The sequence below is a fragment of the Monodelphis domestica genome, chromosome 2 (genome assembly GCF_027887165.1).
Source record: "Monodelphis domestica isolate mMonDom1 chromosome 2, mMonDom1.pri, whole genome shotgun sequence".
In the NCBI taxonomy this organism is placed as follows: Eukaryota; Metazoa; Chordata; class Mammalia; order Didelphimorphia; family Didelphidae; genus Monodelphis; species Monodelphis domestica.
In genome coordinates this window covers 532,230,552-532,247,071 of record NC_077228.1, presented here as the reverse complement: position 1 = coordinate 532,247,071, position 16,520 = coordinate 532,230,552, and the positions used below count along the sequence as shown (strand labels likewise).

General features: G+C 45.4%; 1 protein-coding gene across 1 annotated transcript in view; it reads right to left on the bottom strand.

Annotated features, from left to right (window-relative positions):
- Positions 1-2,647: 2,647 nt before the first annotated feature.
- EFHD1 (EF-hand domain family member D1) overlaps positions 2,648-16,520 on the bottom strand; it is a 48,201-nt gene continuing 34,328 nt past the window's right edge. Inside the window, exons 3-4 of the mRNA XM_001373703.4 lie at positions 9,197-9,331; positions 2,648-5,074 (exon numbers count right to left, since the gene is read on the bottom strand). Of these exons, the coding sequence (XP_001373740.2) occupies positions 4,940-5,074; positions 9,197-9,331 (270 nt within the window). The 3' untranslated portion in view covers positions 2,648-4,939. The remainder of the gene's footprint in view (positions 5,075-9,196; positions 9,332-16,520) is intronic.

Below are 16,520 nucleotides of genomic sequence, written 5' to 3'. Positions count from 1 at the left end.
ATTAAACTTGAGCCATGCATCTCTTGGGGAAGACTTCATCTTGATTGTTAGCACCCTCCCAAACTGGAACGGGCATTTCGTGAGTGAGCTCCTGGTCATCGGGAGTATTCAAGCAGACACTAGAGAGCCCCTTGTTAGCAATATTGCATGGAGGGTTCACTCTGTGGTTGAGTTGCTCTAGATGACATTTGAGACCCCTTTTCCACCTGTGTGTAATGGAGTGAGGCTCTTGGCCCCCGGGCCACGCACTCGACTCTAAACATCTGCACTATCATTGTAGACACCAGCAGAACTCCTTTGGGGCCCTCCCCCCACATTTTATTTTTTGCCTCTAAAACCATTGTGCTATGAACAAGACTTCACCAGCCCCCTAAAGGGTCCACGACACCAAAAAGCTCCATTACCTTAAGACACCACTAGGGGGAGCCACAGGGCACACAGCACTGAATCTGAAGACATGAGTTCAAATCCAGACTCAAGCACTTAATGGTTATGTGACCCTTAGCTTCTGCCTCCATTTCCTTATCTGTAAAATGGGGCTAACAATGCGTAACCCTCCCTCCCCCAGGGTTGTTGGGATCAAATAACATACTATTTGGGGGCAGGGGGGGGAGCGCTGGGTGGCTCAGAGAGTCAGGCCTAGAGATGGGAGGTCCTGAGTTCAAATTTTACTTTGGACATTTCCCAGACATTCCTCCATTGTCTAGCCCTTACTGCTCTTCAGCCTTAGAACCAATACCCAGCATTGATTCTAAGAGGGAAGGTAAGAGGTTAAAAAAAAAAGCCCACCCTAAAGCACTCTAGAAATGGAGGCTATTATTGACCCTGTTAGAAATCCAAAGGGAACGCAGGCCTGGTGTTAATGGCTCCTACTTCATCGATCTCTAAATGTACGTGGCCGTCTCACCCCCATTCATTTTAGAGACCAGGAGAGAGACTGAGCAGAAACCCAGAGATCCTCTCCCTTCGAGTGCTAAGGATTCTCCCACTGGGCCACACGGCCTCCTGATTGATGGATCCAAAATTCCTTTTTTTAACCCTCAGCCAGATTTCCATCACCCTCATTGGATGAAAAAGCCGCGTTCAGAGGACTTCAGAGCTAAAAACAGGGGCTTATTTTTATCTTTAAAAGGGTTATTTTTGTCTCCCAGAATCCTGGGACGGGAAGGGACCCAGCGAAGGCCATCAGCGATTTCCAGCCAATCGTTCACCACCAGAGTTTGGAAACATCCAGATTACTTTCTTGGCACACGACTTCCTGCCAGTTTGCAATACAAAGTAACCCGCTGCCGGTCCAGAGAAGCTTTGGCTCTCTAAAAATAGTAAAAGGGCTATTTTTAAGCCATGATTTAAAATGCCAAAATATTGAGTGTTTCAAGTGGTGGCTGGGGCACTGCCCGAGGAAACCAGTGGGGGATACTGCCTGGGGCCCTGCAGGCTCCCTCCCCCCCCATAGAGGAGGCCACTGGGACCCCTGAGACTAATGGAAAGTTAATGGCCTTCTCTTAGGTCATCCCTTTGGCCTCTCTTCTGCCAGGAATATCCCTCCATTCCACTCCAGGTAGAGCTTCTAGAGGGAGTGATTTTCCACTGGGGCTGACCAGGAACTGGCACCTCGGAGCCTATTATGGATGTCTGGCCCTTCCCAGGGGTAGAGCTCTGGGGCTAGACGGGACCATAGGGGCCATCTGGTTCAGCCTCCTTCATTTTACAAGGAAGAAACTGAGGCCCAGAGAAGGCCAAAGGCAGGATTTGAACTCAAGTTCTTTGAGTTCTTTCCACTGTATGAAATTAAACACTTATGTGCCAATCTCTGTGTCTGTGGTGGGCACTGGAGATAGAAATGCCTAAAACAGTCCCTGCGCTCAAGTCACCACAAAATATATACCAAATGATAACAAGTCATCTCTAACTGCAGACTGAGCTGATAACTGGGGGCATCAGGAAGGGTCTTGGGTGGAAAGCCGCTGCCATGTGGGGCTTTGAAGGAAGGGGAGTCCCTTTCAGGCATGGAGATGGAATTCTGAGCCCTTTGAAGAGCAGATGGACCGGTTTAGCTATAAAGCATAAAAGGGAATGATTGAAAATTCTGGAAAGGGTGGAGCCAGCCAGTGAAGGGCTTTGAATGACTCAAGAAAAGGAGTTTGTTTCCTGTAGGGGAAGAGTGGCCTGTAGGCAAGAAGACTAGAATTTAAATCTGGCCTCAAGAAACTTGCTAGCTGTGTGACCTTGGGCAAGTCACTTCACTCTGTCTGCCTCGGTTTCTCCATCTGTCAAGTGAACCAGAGAAGGAAACGGCAAACTACTGGAATATCTTTACCAAGAAAACCCCAAATGGTGTCATGAAGAGTCAGTCAGACATGGCTGAAATGACTGAACATCCTCTCCTAGAACCAGCAAGAGGGAGCTGGTGGGATCCTTCCCAAGCCCTGGGTGAGTTTCCTGGCCAGAAGTGCAGCGTCCTTGGCGATTCCTAGCCCCCCTGTCCTTCTTCTGCACACAAAGGCTGGCCCAGCCTGAGAGCCTGTGGGAAGCTTCCACTCAGGGCTTATTCGATTACTAGGGGTCTTACAGAGCTGCCAATCCAAGCCGCCATTTTACAGGTGAGAAGTCATAGCAAAGAAGACGACCAAGCCTCCTGATATACTTTTATTTTCCAATTGGCTTTATTGGTGCCTTGGGTGTTTCCATCACAGACTTTCCCAAATACACCTCCAACTCTCCATTCAGTGAATCTTCCTTGCAAAAAGGTCAAGGGACTCGGGAACCATCGTTGACAGTGTATATAACATTCTGTTCACATAGGCTCCCACCTCTCCAAGTCAGTCAAGAAAAAGCATTTATTAAACATTTACTTTGTGCTAAGAGCTGAGGGTACAATAGCTGCGCCCCTGCCCACAGAGACCCTACAGCCTAATGGGGAGGGTGGGCAGCTTGTCAACAGCTACCTACAAACAAAGCATATACAGGATCAGTTGGGGATCTTCTCTGGTGGAAGATCTTCTCGGGGACAGGACGAATCTTTTTTTGATCTTGGTATTCCTAGTGCCTGGTATAGGTTAATGAAGCTTACATTAGGAGATCCCTACACTGATTCTGGGTAGTACAATGGTTATGATGCTGATCTTGGAGCCAGAATGATCTGAGTTCAAATCCAGTCTCAGATATGAAAACAAGTCATTTAGCCTCCATCTGACTCAGTTTCATCAACTATAAATCGAGAATAGTAACTATATCTACCTCCCGTCATTGGTTATCATGAGGATAAATGAGATATTCATAAAACATTTTCAAACCTTAAAGTGCTACATAAAAGCTAGCAGTTATTATTATTATTATTACTACTACTACTATGATCACCCCAGCTCAGGTTGCTTACTATCTGCATGACCTCAGACAAGTCCTTTTACCTCTTGAGGCCTTAGTTTCCTCATCTTTACAAGTGGGTGAGTTGCATTTGATGGCCTCTAAGGCCCCTTCAATTAGCCTAAGTGTATTAGCCTGCCAACCATATTTCCAAGGATCAGTGATACCCAACCAATCTGAGCATCCATGGGCAGTTGGTATTCCAACCAACCCCCTAATTCAATCTTTTGCTCTTTAACTCTCCCATCCATTCAACGAGGAATGGAAGCAAGCCAGTGAGATAATACATTTTATTTGCATAGTTCATTTGGCAAGGATAACTAATTAGGCTGGGAAACACTGATTTTTCAGAAAAAGAATAGCTACGAAATAGGTATATAAAACCCCCATGTATCTTAATAAATATTGAGTAGGTAAGAGTGACCTTTTAAAGCATTATATGTATTGCTAAAAAGAGCTCAAAGTACTCTAGTCGTTCTTTAATCTATTAAAAATTAGTTTCATTATTCTTCCATGCTCACCATTTTAATAGCATGGCCCCTCCCGACCCCCCATTTAAAGAGATCAAAAAGAACAAAGGACCAAGGGTGAAAGAGTTGCTCCTCCTTGGACAATGAGAAAGGAGAATAAAAGACAGAAACATCTCTGAAGTCTTACATACTCAGTGAGCATGTGAGGTTTTTAATGGCGACCACGGAAGTTGGGTCCACACCCACCTATCTCTACATGAAAAGTTCCAGAACCATGGTCAGGTGTTCTGGCTAGACTCAGGTATCCTGTATGAATCCACCAATCTAAACCGGCAATCTGACAAGGTATTACAATGTAGAGGTCAAAGGGGGAGACCCTTGGCATGGAGCTTCTTGTCATCCATTGAAAACTACCTCTATGAGTGGAGTGGCAGAAAATCAGAGGGGCTTTTAGAACGGCCTCCCCCCAACACTGAGGGCTTTCTGGGGTCCACTCCATAGTTCTTGGAGCTCTCCCCCTTGCTTCAAACACTTGGTGAGGGAGAACGGTTGAATAGCTTAGCCTTGCCTCTTTTGTGGGAGTTGATGGAAGAAAGGGAGAATCAAAGCCAAGAGTGTAGAAGTCTATTGAATGCACTTGGAAAAGGCAATCAGTCTGAATATGGGAATGCAGGAGAATGGCAGAGCTATACCTCTGGCCAAATGACCTCCTTGAAAGGTTGGCCTAAAAGGGAGGAAACAGGGAAAATAAAAGTCACCAAGAAAACGGCAAAATCCTGGAAGCATTCAATGGCTAGTAGAGCAGTGGTTGGGTAAGAAAGGGAACTGTTCCCTTTTTTTACAGAATTCTCTCTTCCCTTCCCTTACTTTGACCTTCCTACTGTTTCCTCAGGTCTTAGAGTTACCAGTTACCCTTCCAGGCACAACAGACAGGAAGCTCAAGAAGAAAGACCACCAGGGCTGGGGACACACGGGGGACACGGGACATTCAGTGAGAGATGGGTCCTCCTTGGGGGACGAGGTGCTGGCCATTTCTTTCAGGCCAACTTGTAAGGCACAGATGGTAGAAGTCAAGTCTCTGAGCACATTCGGGCTCGCGGGAGCTACTGGGAGAAGGCGGCTTGGCGTTCTCTGAAGAGAGCCCTCCGGTGTTTTCTGTCCTCCTCCTCCTGCTTTCGGGCATTCTGCTCTGCTTTGATCTCGGCTTCAAATCGGCTGGTCACGGACAGGGCATGGACCTGAAAAGACAAGACCAACAGAGCCCCGGGAGAAGATGAGGAGGGAAGGAATGATTCAGCTCAGCTCAGCTGACATCATGACCGAGGATCCCTAATGAGGGAGCCAAGGACCGTTTGTTTGGGTGCAATGAGCCTGTCTGGGATTCTCTACAAGTAGGTCTCTGCTGTCCACTGGGCCCACACGAGACAGAGGACTGGGGTGATTAAAGAATCACACACATTTCAGTCCCACGTGGGCTAAAGCAGGGTTAGGACTCAAGATGATGCCCACCATCATGGCCCTAAGAATACAAAGACAAAGATGAAACAATCTCTGCCCTCAAGGAGATTGTATGCATTGGGGACTGGTTCATGGAATCATGGGATCATAGATTAAAACCTGGAATGCCTCATTTTACAGATGGTGAAACTGAGGCACAGACAAGTTACATGACTTGACCAAGGTCAGAGGCAGGATTTGGACCAAAGTCTTCCTGAATCCAGGTGACTTGTCCAAGGTTACACAGGTAGTAAACAGAGCCAGAATTCAAATCCAGGTCCTGACTCTGTAAAATCTGTAAAAGAGCCTGTCCTTAATTTGTTGTTGTTCAGTTGTTTCAGTGGTGTCTGACTCTTCATGACCCTGTTTGGGATTTTCTTGGCAGAGATACTCGAGTAGTTTCCTTCTCCAGCTCATTTTACAGATGAAGAAAGTGAGGCCAACAGGGTAAAGAGATTTGTGCAGGGTCACACAGGTAGTAAGTGTCTAGGGCCCTATTTGAACTGTCTCTAGGTCAGGCGGTCTATCCACTGAGCCACCTAGCTGTCCCTGTGTGGATGGCCAGCCCCATTTCATTTTCTGGCGCCCCCTGTGCCCTGGCTCATGCACTTGCCATCTCCCTCTCTAAATTCTCTCTGCCTGGGGTGTTTTCCCCATTTTATTCCTCTCCCCTCCTCCCTCCCCAGCATTCTATAGCAGAGCACTGAGCCCTAACAGGGTACAGAGGCTAGAGCTGGAGCTGGGGGCAATAATACCCAGAGGGCAAAGCTCCCTCTGGGCTGCTGTCCCAGTATCTAAGGATCCTCTACAGGAATAGCAGGAGGGCCTGGTCCTCCCTTGGCCTTTTTGCTCTATCTTGTCTCTTGCTCCCTGGCCAAGAGGAGATTCTTCAAAAGGCAGAAAAATCCTTCCCAGCTCTAAATCTACAACTCCAGGAATACTATTTAGCATTTGTAGAGCACCTGAAGGTTTCCAAAGCACTCTACAACCCTGGAAGGTAAGTGACTTGGCCACGCCACTGAAGTGAGTGTCTGAGGTAGGATTTGAACTCGGGTCTTTCCGACTCCCAATCCAACATTCTATCTGTTGTACCACCACCTAGTGGTAAGAAGGCAGATCTGACCTGGATATCGGGATATTAGCAGCCTGGGCTTCACTGGGAGGAAGTGGGCTCCCTCTCACTGGAGATCTCCTGGCACAGGTTGAGAGAAGGGGCTTGGACTGCCTGTGTGTCCAAGGGAATCGGCTCCCCTGATGCCTCTGCTTCTTTTACCCCCCACCACCCCCATCCCTAGAACTTCCTCAGCATGCCCATCTTCCTGCTGGGGTCAGGGTGGGGCGGCCCTAACCCTGCTTCTAGCTGTAATTCTGAGTGGGGGAATCCCCACTGGGATTCCTCTCTGGGCCACTCTTGTCCCTCTCCCCAGCCTCCACAACAGAATTCCTCTTTCAGCATTGTGTCCTCCTGGCCTCTCTCCAGGCCTGGCCCCTACTTCTTCCCTCCCCAACTATTATTTGGGGAATAAATGGACAACATTTAGAGCTGAAGTAACCGGGGCTCGTGGGGGGACGGGATTCACCCCAAGTCAGACAGTGGAGAGGAAGCAGAACTTGGAAGTGACCTGAGGGCTTCGGGCTTCTTTATTGGCTCTTGGTCAAACCAACTGCCACGTCCACTGTGAATAGGGAGGGCAAGCAGGTTCCTGCCCACTAGGCTTCAGCCTTCAAAGACTGAAACAAGAATGGAGCCAGGGGTCTGGGACAGCTCGTGAGGGGGGAGTTCCTGGAACAGCTCTCATTCACATGGCAACTTAGGCTTTCCTCCAGTCAAGTGGCAATAATGTTACGATTGACTCTAATTCACCACATTTTACAGACGAGTAAACTGAGGCTCATCATCAGGCTCAAGCCCAGGTCATAGGATCATAGGTGGTAAGCTGGAAGAGACCTCAGGAAAGGATGGGACCCATCTAGTTCCCTCACATATGTAACATCTGGTGGCACGAGCCTCAGAGCTGAAAGACCGACAAAGCTGGCCCTCATTGGTCCCCAGGAGTTCTAAAGCTCTGTGGATCTCATCTCAGCCAGATCATTTAGGGGACTGGGAGCAAGGAATCATGGGATTACACACCAGAGCTGGAAAGAACCAGTCTCACTCAGTTTATAGGTGAGGAAACTGAGACAGAGAGGCTTACAGACTTGACTGGCCTTGTGTGGCTAATAGGCACCCAAGTTAGAATCTGAACTCTAAGCCCAGGGCACCACCCAGCTACTTAGATGAATCGCAGATGACAGAACAGGGGAAGATGTACCCTAATGGACAGATGCCTCCTTTTTCTCTTAGGGAAGAGGCTTATCTTAGATCAGGGTATCTGTATATCGGGGAGCCAAGCCCACAATTGAAGGTGCCACTGAACCTTGCCTCTGGGGCTGAAGCAGAAGGCATTTAGGGGCCATCTACTCCAGCCCTTTTATTTTAAAGATGGGAAAGGCAAGGGCCAGAGAAAGGAGCACCTCCTATGTGCCAGGTGCTGTGCAAAGCATTACAAATATCTGACCTGAGATCCCCATTTTACAGTTGAGGAAATTAAGGCAAACTGAGGTTAAAATCTTATCAAGTTTTGATGAAATATTTGTGAATCCCATCTACAACCTTCCCCAGATCTCTCAATCTAGTAACTCTCTGGGAAAGGGAAATCAAAGTAGCTGGATGGGTTACTGAGAAAACCATACTGACTCTTGTGATCAAGCTTCCTAGACAAAAGCATGGAGGTGGGAAACGAAGGAGGGGAACACTGAGCAGTTTTTATCAGAGCAGAGACTTCAAACAAGGGAATAAACTGGGAGGTCTGAAAAGGTAGAGAAATGTCAAGGGCTTTGGCAACATCTTTGTAAATTGTATCCATTGTATCTTCTTATCTACAAAGATATTTCTTTTATCTCACAAAGTGTATCTACTCCTCGATTCCTTGTAATAATGACTCCTTCCTTTTCCGGTTGCAAAAGATAAAATGATACATTTCAGATTGGGACAAGAATAGATATTTGAACATTTTTAGATAGGATGCCTGCTTTGCTAAATAAATCAGAGAACGTGAAAGATTTCCTCAGTTCTACTGAACACTTAGCAGGATGCTTGGCACATAGTGGGCACAGAATAAATGTCTATTGGACGGGCTGACTTGATGTTTCTTCCATACATCTTTATGCATATATATACTGTTTCCAAGAATAGAATGTGAGCTCCCTAAAGCAGAACCCCTTCTATTTTTTGGATCCCTGATGCTACAGTAGAATTTAATAAATTTGGGACCGCTGGGTAGCAGAATGGCTAGAGTGCCAGGAGGAACTGGGTTCAAGTCTAATCTCAGACCCTTCCTAGCTGTTTAGCCCTGGGCAAAGTCAGTTAACCCCAGTTGCCTAGGCCCTCCCTCTTTTCTGTCTTAGAAATGATGCTAAGAAGGTAAGGGTTAAAAATAATAATTCAACAAATGCTTTTGATTGGTTAGGTCAAAGTAGGAGTCTCAGAAAATCTCTTCTTCCCATCCTTTCTGTTGAGGTGGAGAAATAGGGGTGTGGAGTCTTGCCGGACGTGTTTAATGTGTTGGTTGGTGTTGCTGGGCTACTTTTCCCCTCCTCCATTTTTTAATCCCATAAGAGATAGCTTAGGGAGGAGGTGATGGACGAATAAAAAATACCAATAAATGTAAGACGAATTACAAGGCAACTAGCTGGAATGCTCCCGATTTCCGGTTGTTACAGTGCCGATATCAGCTAGTTTTTTGTTTTTGTTTGTTTGTTTCAGGGACAGGACAGGAGGGGAAGAGCTGTGAAGGCAGGTAAGCAAGCGTCCCCCCACTTACCTTGGCTTCGAAGAAATTCTTGGCTCCTTTCACACCCTCCATGGCCACGTCGATCTCGGAGAGCTTGGCCAGGGACATCAAGCCGCTGTCTTCCTCCAGTTCCCCTGAGGCCGCTTTGCGGAAAATCAGCAAAAACTGCCAACAAGAGACAACAAGAACATAGACCTGAAACACACCCTGCAGTTCTGAACTTTCTAAGAATCCCAGTTAGACCACGGCTGCCTCATTTATCCAGAGGGCAAAGTGCAGGTGACTGGCAGTCTCCCTGACTCCAACATGAGTTTACATGGGACCCCGTGTCCTCACATTCAAAATGAGGGGCTGGGCTGGGTTAGGAGACAGAAGGGGGGGTGGGGGGGAAGAGTCAGGATGAGACAGGGACAAGAAGGAGAGGAAAGGTGCCAGGGAAGGAAATGAGGAGGGAGTGGGAAGGGAGAGAGGGGAAGAGGGAGGGAGAGAGGGATAAAAAATATAGATGAAAACAAGCAGTTCAGAAGGGGGCCCAGAGGTAATCAGGGACACTAATTAATGGCCAGGGTAAATTTAACATTCACTTGGAAACAGGAAAAAGCTCAGCAGTGCAGGTGAGCACCAAGAGCTGGCGCATGAAAGACACCACAGTGCACTGAAGTCCTGTCCAAACAAAGAAAATTGGGAGTTTGGGGTTGGTTATCTTAGTCCCAAGAGAGATTAGGAAAGGAGAGAAGTGGGGGACTCTGGGAATAGATGACATAATGGCAGAGAAAGTCCTTGTAACAAATGGCATTGCTTTATCTCCCCCCCCACTCCCTCTGCCCATCTGTCTCTCTCTTCCTCCCTCCCTCGCTCCTTTTCAGTGGAAGTCTCCTTTTTATGTGAAGAAGAGAGGGTTGTACCCAGAAGTGACCGTAATATAAGACATCAAGGATGGGGGTGGAGTAGAAGATGAATGGTTGAAAGTTTCAAGCATCATTGTGAAGGGGGATCATCGTGCCATCTAGAACTCAGTTTCTCCCTCTGTAAAATGACAGATTTTCCAGTAAAGTCCTAAATTCTGTGAGAAAACTAAATGGAAGTTGGGATGGAGGAGGGACCTTGGAGTCTGGAATATTTAGAATCGAGGTCTGCCTCTGACCCATACTGTCCTTCTCAGATTCTGCAATCCTGTCAATTCCAAGGCATTTCCTAGCTCCAACATCTCCCAATAAGCAGATTCAGCATTCAGAAAAAAATGACAACTGTTTCTTGCCAGCTGTGCCAGGCAGTTTAGACAGGATGTGGACCCTGCCCATACCATTCTCAACCTAGAATCTCCCCGGGCTAGCTGGCCTTCTCCTACTTTTTGAGGCCATCTCTGAGCTCTGGCCCAGCAGACTTCTAAACTTCAGAACGCCCATGCCAAGAGCCTCCCTTCCTTTCCAACCCTACCAGCTCCTTTCTACATGTTGTCTCCTCCAATTAGATGCAAGTTCTTTAAGGGAAGCATTTGTCTTGCTTTTGTTTTAATTTGCATCCCCACAGAGCCTGGCACATACTAGGTGTTCATTAAATTTGTTTTGTTCCTTCCAGTCAATTTCTTTCTCTGGGCCTCAGTTTCTTTTTCTGTAAAAGGGGAAATTCAGACGAGATGGTTCATAAGGAAGGACCCAAAGAGCTCTAAATCCAACCAGATAAATGATGGCATTCAAGGTACTACAACATTCTGAAGCCCTTGAATGAATGAATGAATGAATGAAAAGTTAAGAAAAACTCTAGCAGTCTAGCAGTCAGAGGAACTCACAGGCAGCGGAGGGGATGGTTCCGGTGCCTCTGTTCAGGAAGGACACTGATAAGCAGGACAGAATACAAAGGAGGATGAACAGCAGAGTGAAGGGCATCGAATCCATATCAGATGAAGACCTTGAGATAGGCAGCCTGCATGAGGGCCCAGGAGCTGACAAGGAAAGCCATCACGTGCCAGAGATTTGGTTCTCTTCTGCTTGGCCGCAGAGGACAGATCAGGAGCAATGGTGGGCTGCCCTCCTATGTTAAGACCCCTGCCCTCTCTTGTCTCATGTCCTCTTCCCGGCCAGTCACCCAAGCCCATTCCTCTTTGCTTCAGTTCTCTAATGGTTAGGAATCTTTTTCTGCCACCAAGCCTATTGCTGCCTCTGGGCAACATCCTTCTTCCAAGAAGGCTGGTATACCAAGTCCTACATTCTCCAGTTCTTTCAATCAATCCCCATCTAACCATGTTCTGGCTGCCCACCTCTTGAGAGTCAGTCAACATTATTAGGTGCCTACTATATGCCAGGCCCTGCCCCTGAGGAGCTTACAATCTAATGGGGGAGACAACATTCAAATGAATATATACAGGGGTGGCTCTATACAGGATAGCCAAGGGAAGGTATTGGAGAGGCACTCTCCCCACCTCATCATCACCCCAACTCATCATCTCCACTCACAGGAAGCATAGACCTGAGGATCTTCACCATCCTGGTCACTCTGCAAGCCCATTGGTTTATCTGAATCCTTCATAAATTTCTGTACCCAGAATTGAACACATTAGTGGACTGACCAGGGGAAGAGAAGAACAGTGGGGCCATCTAGGATCCAAGAAGCATGTTTAAAATCTCATTCCATTTCTTACTGCCCCATTACACAATGGACTTAGCAGGTCCTGGGACAGCTAGGAGGTTAGGTAGGTAACATTGTGGAAGCCCTTGAATGTCAAAGTTAAGTAGTGTGGGCTTAATTGAGGATTGATGTAGTGAGAATATGGCTACTGATGTCAACTTGTTAGTTGACAAGCTTTTAGCACATAGCCACTATGTGCCAGGACCTGTGCTAAAAACACCGAGGCGCTTACTACCCCTTTCCCTCAAAGTACTATGGAAGATAAGTTTCAATAAACGAAGGAGAAAGAATTGTACATTTATGTAAGTTAATTCAGGAACTGAGAGGGGAACATGGAGAGAAATTGGAGGGAAAGTCCATGAAGCAGAAAACAAAAAGAAATTTTGTCATTGAAATATATGCTATAAACCACCTGGGCTGAAGGAGGAAATAGATGAGGAGTTTCAGAAAGTGAACACAAGACTCAAAAGCATTGGCTCAAAGGCATTGTATAGTAGTGATAGAAACACCAGAAGTCAGTACAGGAGGGATTGAAGATGATCAGAAATGAAATTCTGAAGACACAAAGGAAATCTTCCAGGAGGAGGAAAAATGAGATTTGTCTGAAGAGACCAATATGGATATGCAGGGAACTCACTTTCTTTGAAAAGAAAGATATAGGGGGCAGCAAGGTAGCTCAGGTCTAGAGAGCATAAATCCTAGGTTCAAATCTGGCCTCAGATACTTCCTAGCTGTGTGACTCTGGGCAAGTCATTGAACTCCCATTCCCTAACCATTATTGCTGTTCAACCTTGAACTGATACTTCATATTGATTCTATGACAGATGTTTTTTACTTTAGTTTATTTGGGTTTTTGGTTTTATATGGTTATTCATTTGCAAAATGTTAATGCTTTTTTTTTCCCTCCCTAAAATCCTGGTATTATAATTTACAAAAATGAACAATATGGAGATATGTTTTGCATGAAAATATGTGTATAATCCACATCAAAATTGCTTGCTAGCTCTGGGAAGGAGAAGGAATAGAGGGGGATGATTTGGATCATATAACTTGGGGAAACTTATGCAGAGATTTGTTACTATATGTAATTGGTCAAATAATATATGAAAAAAAATAATCGATTCTCTATCAGAAGGTTAAGTGTTTAAAAATAAAATAAATTGATAGAAATGGAATTAAAGCCAACTAGGGGATGAGCAGAAACAAATATCATGAGTACTAAAGGGGAAAACTAAGAACAGAAGGTGTTTTGTTTTGTTGTCTTAAGAGAAAGGAGAAACTGGGAGGAAGGGATAGGATTTGTTTGGGGTGGATGAGACAATGATAAACAGAAAGGAAAAAAAAAAGGCTGGTGAAGGCCAAAAGATATTCTGATTTTCCCCCCACCAAAGAAAAGAAAACAGTTTAGCTAACTACAGATCAATGAGCTTGATTCTGATGTCAGGCCAAGTTCTAGAATGTATCAACAGCTGGAAAAGGAAACAGTCATGACAGGAAACAAATCATCACAATCTGATTATCTAGAAAAATGTCTCATATCTAGTAAGACATGGTAGATACAAATTGCAAAGATGTTGCCAAAGCCCTTGATAACATTCCTCTACCTTTTTCAGACCTCTAGCAAATTTTCCCCTTGTATGCAGTCTCTGAGCTGCTGGATCCCCTTTCTACATAAGATTCCATCTCCCACTTCCATACTTTTGTCCAGGAAGCAGTGATCACATGAGTCAGCTTGGTTATATCCATCTACTTTGATTTCCCTTTTATCCAAAAAAATCATTTGATCATTTATTTTCCCCAAATTACATATAATACCAAATTTTAACATATTTCCTGAAATGATGGCATCCAAATTGCTTCCCCAAGATGGTAAAGAATTTGATTAAGATTTCTTTTTTCTGAGTTCCTAGGTTCAAATCTGGCCTCAGATACTTCCCAGCTGTGTGACCCTGGGCAAGTCACTTGACGCCCATTGCCTACCCTTACCACTCTTCTGCCTTGGAGACGGAAGGTAAGGGTTTAAAAAAAAAAAGATTTCTTTTTTCTGAGAGATCAGGGGAAGGCTGTGGATAGAATTCCCAAACATTTCAAAGCTTTTTAACACGACTCTGCCTTCTCAGACAGCTTTCTTTCACAATATTCCCTCCTATGTATATATACTCCCCCTTTCAGTTATCCTGGCTGGGCTTACCATGTACAAGACCCTGATTTCTTCCAACTCTATTTCAGATCTCCTCTGGGCTCCTGACCTTTCTTTCCTGACTCTCTCAGTTATTAGCCACTCTCTCCTTGAAAGCACTCTGCATTGAACACGGCACACAGTAACAGCAATACTGTGAAATGATCAACCATGAAAGCTTTAGCTGTTCTCAGCAATACCTGATGACAAAGAATGCGCTCGCTCCACCTCCAGAAAAGGACCTGGGGGCGTCCCAGGCAGATCAAAGCAGACCATTTCAGTTTATCTGGGTTTGGGGTTTTATGATTATTCTTATAAAAATGAACAGTATGGAAACATTTTTTATGATAATAGATGAATAACCCGGATTGAATTCCTTGCCAGCTTCAGGGTTGGGGGAAGGCAATTTGGATCTTATAATTTCAGAAAATATATTGAAATTGTTATTATATGTAATTGGAAAAATAAAATCTTTCCATTGTTAGCATACGAACATAAAAGCAGCATATAAATTAGTATAAATAGTATATGCATGATTAGCATGTAATTAGTATGTGTAACAGAAATTAATGTATAGAAATTAATATATCACAGTATGAATATAAATATAGTATTTATTTGCTTGCTTATGAGCATGCCATATTTCTCTTGCTCCTTGAGGGCAGAGACTTAATTCACTTTTACCTTTGCACCCCCAGAGCCTGGGTGCAAAGGTGCACAGTGCCTAGCATACAGTGGGTGCTTAATAAATGTATCAAACTGAATCATTCTGAAGGATAAGATGTGGAGGTATTAACCATATGTCAGTACTTCTTGGAGGCAGTTAGAGGATCTGTTTTCTTGGTTTGAGCTCCAGAGTTCCCTGACGTTCTCTTCCCATAAAACCTGACTGGCCTCAGTTTCCTAGTCTGGGGGCATAAAAGTTCCCAGTAAATACAGTTGGTACCTCTCAACTTGGTGGTTGCTTAAAACCATGAGTCATCATAGCCTGATGATATCTTTCTAGACTTGTTTCCATGGAGACAAGAACCCCATCCTGAAGAGCCAAGCATTATGACTGTATCCTGGCTTTGCATCCTTACTGGGTTTGAACAAAGTAAGCTTCTCTTGTTTAACATCTTACAAAGACTTCATTTTGGGGTGTTCAGTGGATAGAGTGCCAGGCCTGGAGACTAGAGGTCCTGGGTTCAAGTGTGACCTCAGACATGTCCTAGCTGTGTGACCTTGGGCAAGTCACTTAACTCCAATTGCCTAGCCCTTACCACTCTTCTGCCTTAGATAGAAGTTAAGGATTTCAAAAAACAACCTCATTTCATCCCAACATCAAATCTGAACTAAGAGGGTGCTGAGACTGGAGCTGGGCCTACCACAGAGGCCTCCTCCAGGGACTGAACTTACTCTCTACTAATTAGGGTAGCCCATTCCACTTTGAGACAATTCTAATGGTCAACATTTTTTTCCATGTGGGGTTAGTTCAGGTCCATCCTCTAACAAAAGGCTGTGTGATTCTGGACAAATCAGTTAACCTCCCAGTTTTTGAGTTTCAGAGGCTGATATAATTTGGGGGAGGGAATTTCCACCCCAGAATTCCCCTACACCCAATAACAAAAGTCCACAAAAGCCAAGATGGAGCCTGTCCTAGGGAAATTCTGGTTCTGGTTCTAGAGCAGAGTTCTTCACCTGGGGGCTGTCCACTGGTTTAAAACAGACACTTCCATTGGGTTCCCTGAGTCTTAGCTCCTCCAATGATCCTTAGATAGCCGTGTTTCCAGGTCCCTAACCCATCAGATCTCTCTCCTCTAGACACAGTCCAGGGGGTCCACATTCTTCCTAACAAGGACATCCCATTCCTAGAACTGGACTCCCCCCCCCCCAACACACCCACCCTGCCCATTTGTCTGAAACTAAGCTAAAATTATCTCCTGAGCTTCTGGCCAAGTGTGTAGGGCAGTGTCTGAAGTCCCCAGAGAAATGCACGGCCCATAAAAACGATGCTTCAGCTAGCAGGAATGGGGCAAAGAAGTTGAGTGACTTGGCCTGGGTTGCACAAGTAATAAGTGTCTGAGGCAGAATTCGAACTTGTATCTTCCCAGCACTCTATCCACTCTGCTCCACTGCCCAGCTAGTCTGGGTTCATTCTACTTTGATACTCCCTGTGCCATCCCAAATAGATTAACATCATCATCATCATCATCATCATCATCATCATCATAGTCTTCGCTAGAAGAAATCTAAATTTCACCTTGGAGAATTTTCAAAAAGTAGACATTGAAGAAGATTGACTTTTCCAGCCACCCAAGATTAGAGTATCCTGGATGTACAGCTGCAAGGGACCTCAGAGGCCACAGGGTTCAACCACTCTCATTTTATACATGAGGACACTGAGTACAGAGACTTGCCCAAGGTCACATAGCTAAGGCAAAATTTGAACTCAGGCCTCCCAACTCCAGTGCCTGTTCCCTATTTACTAGCCTGCCTCTTAAACAATGAGCATCTATTAAATGCCCACATTGTGCTGGAGCTAAGGATACAAAGACAAAAATGGTCAGT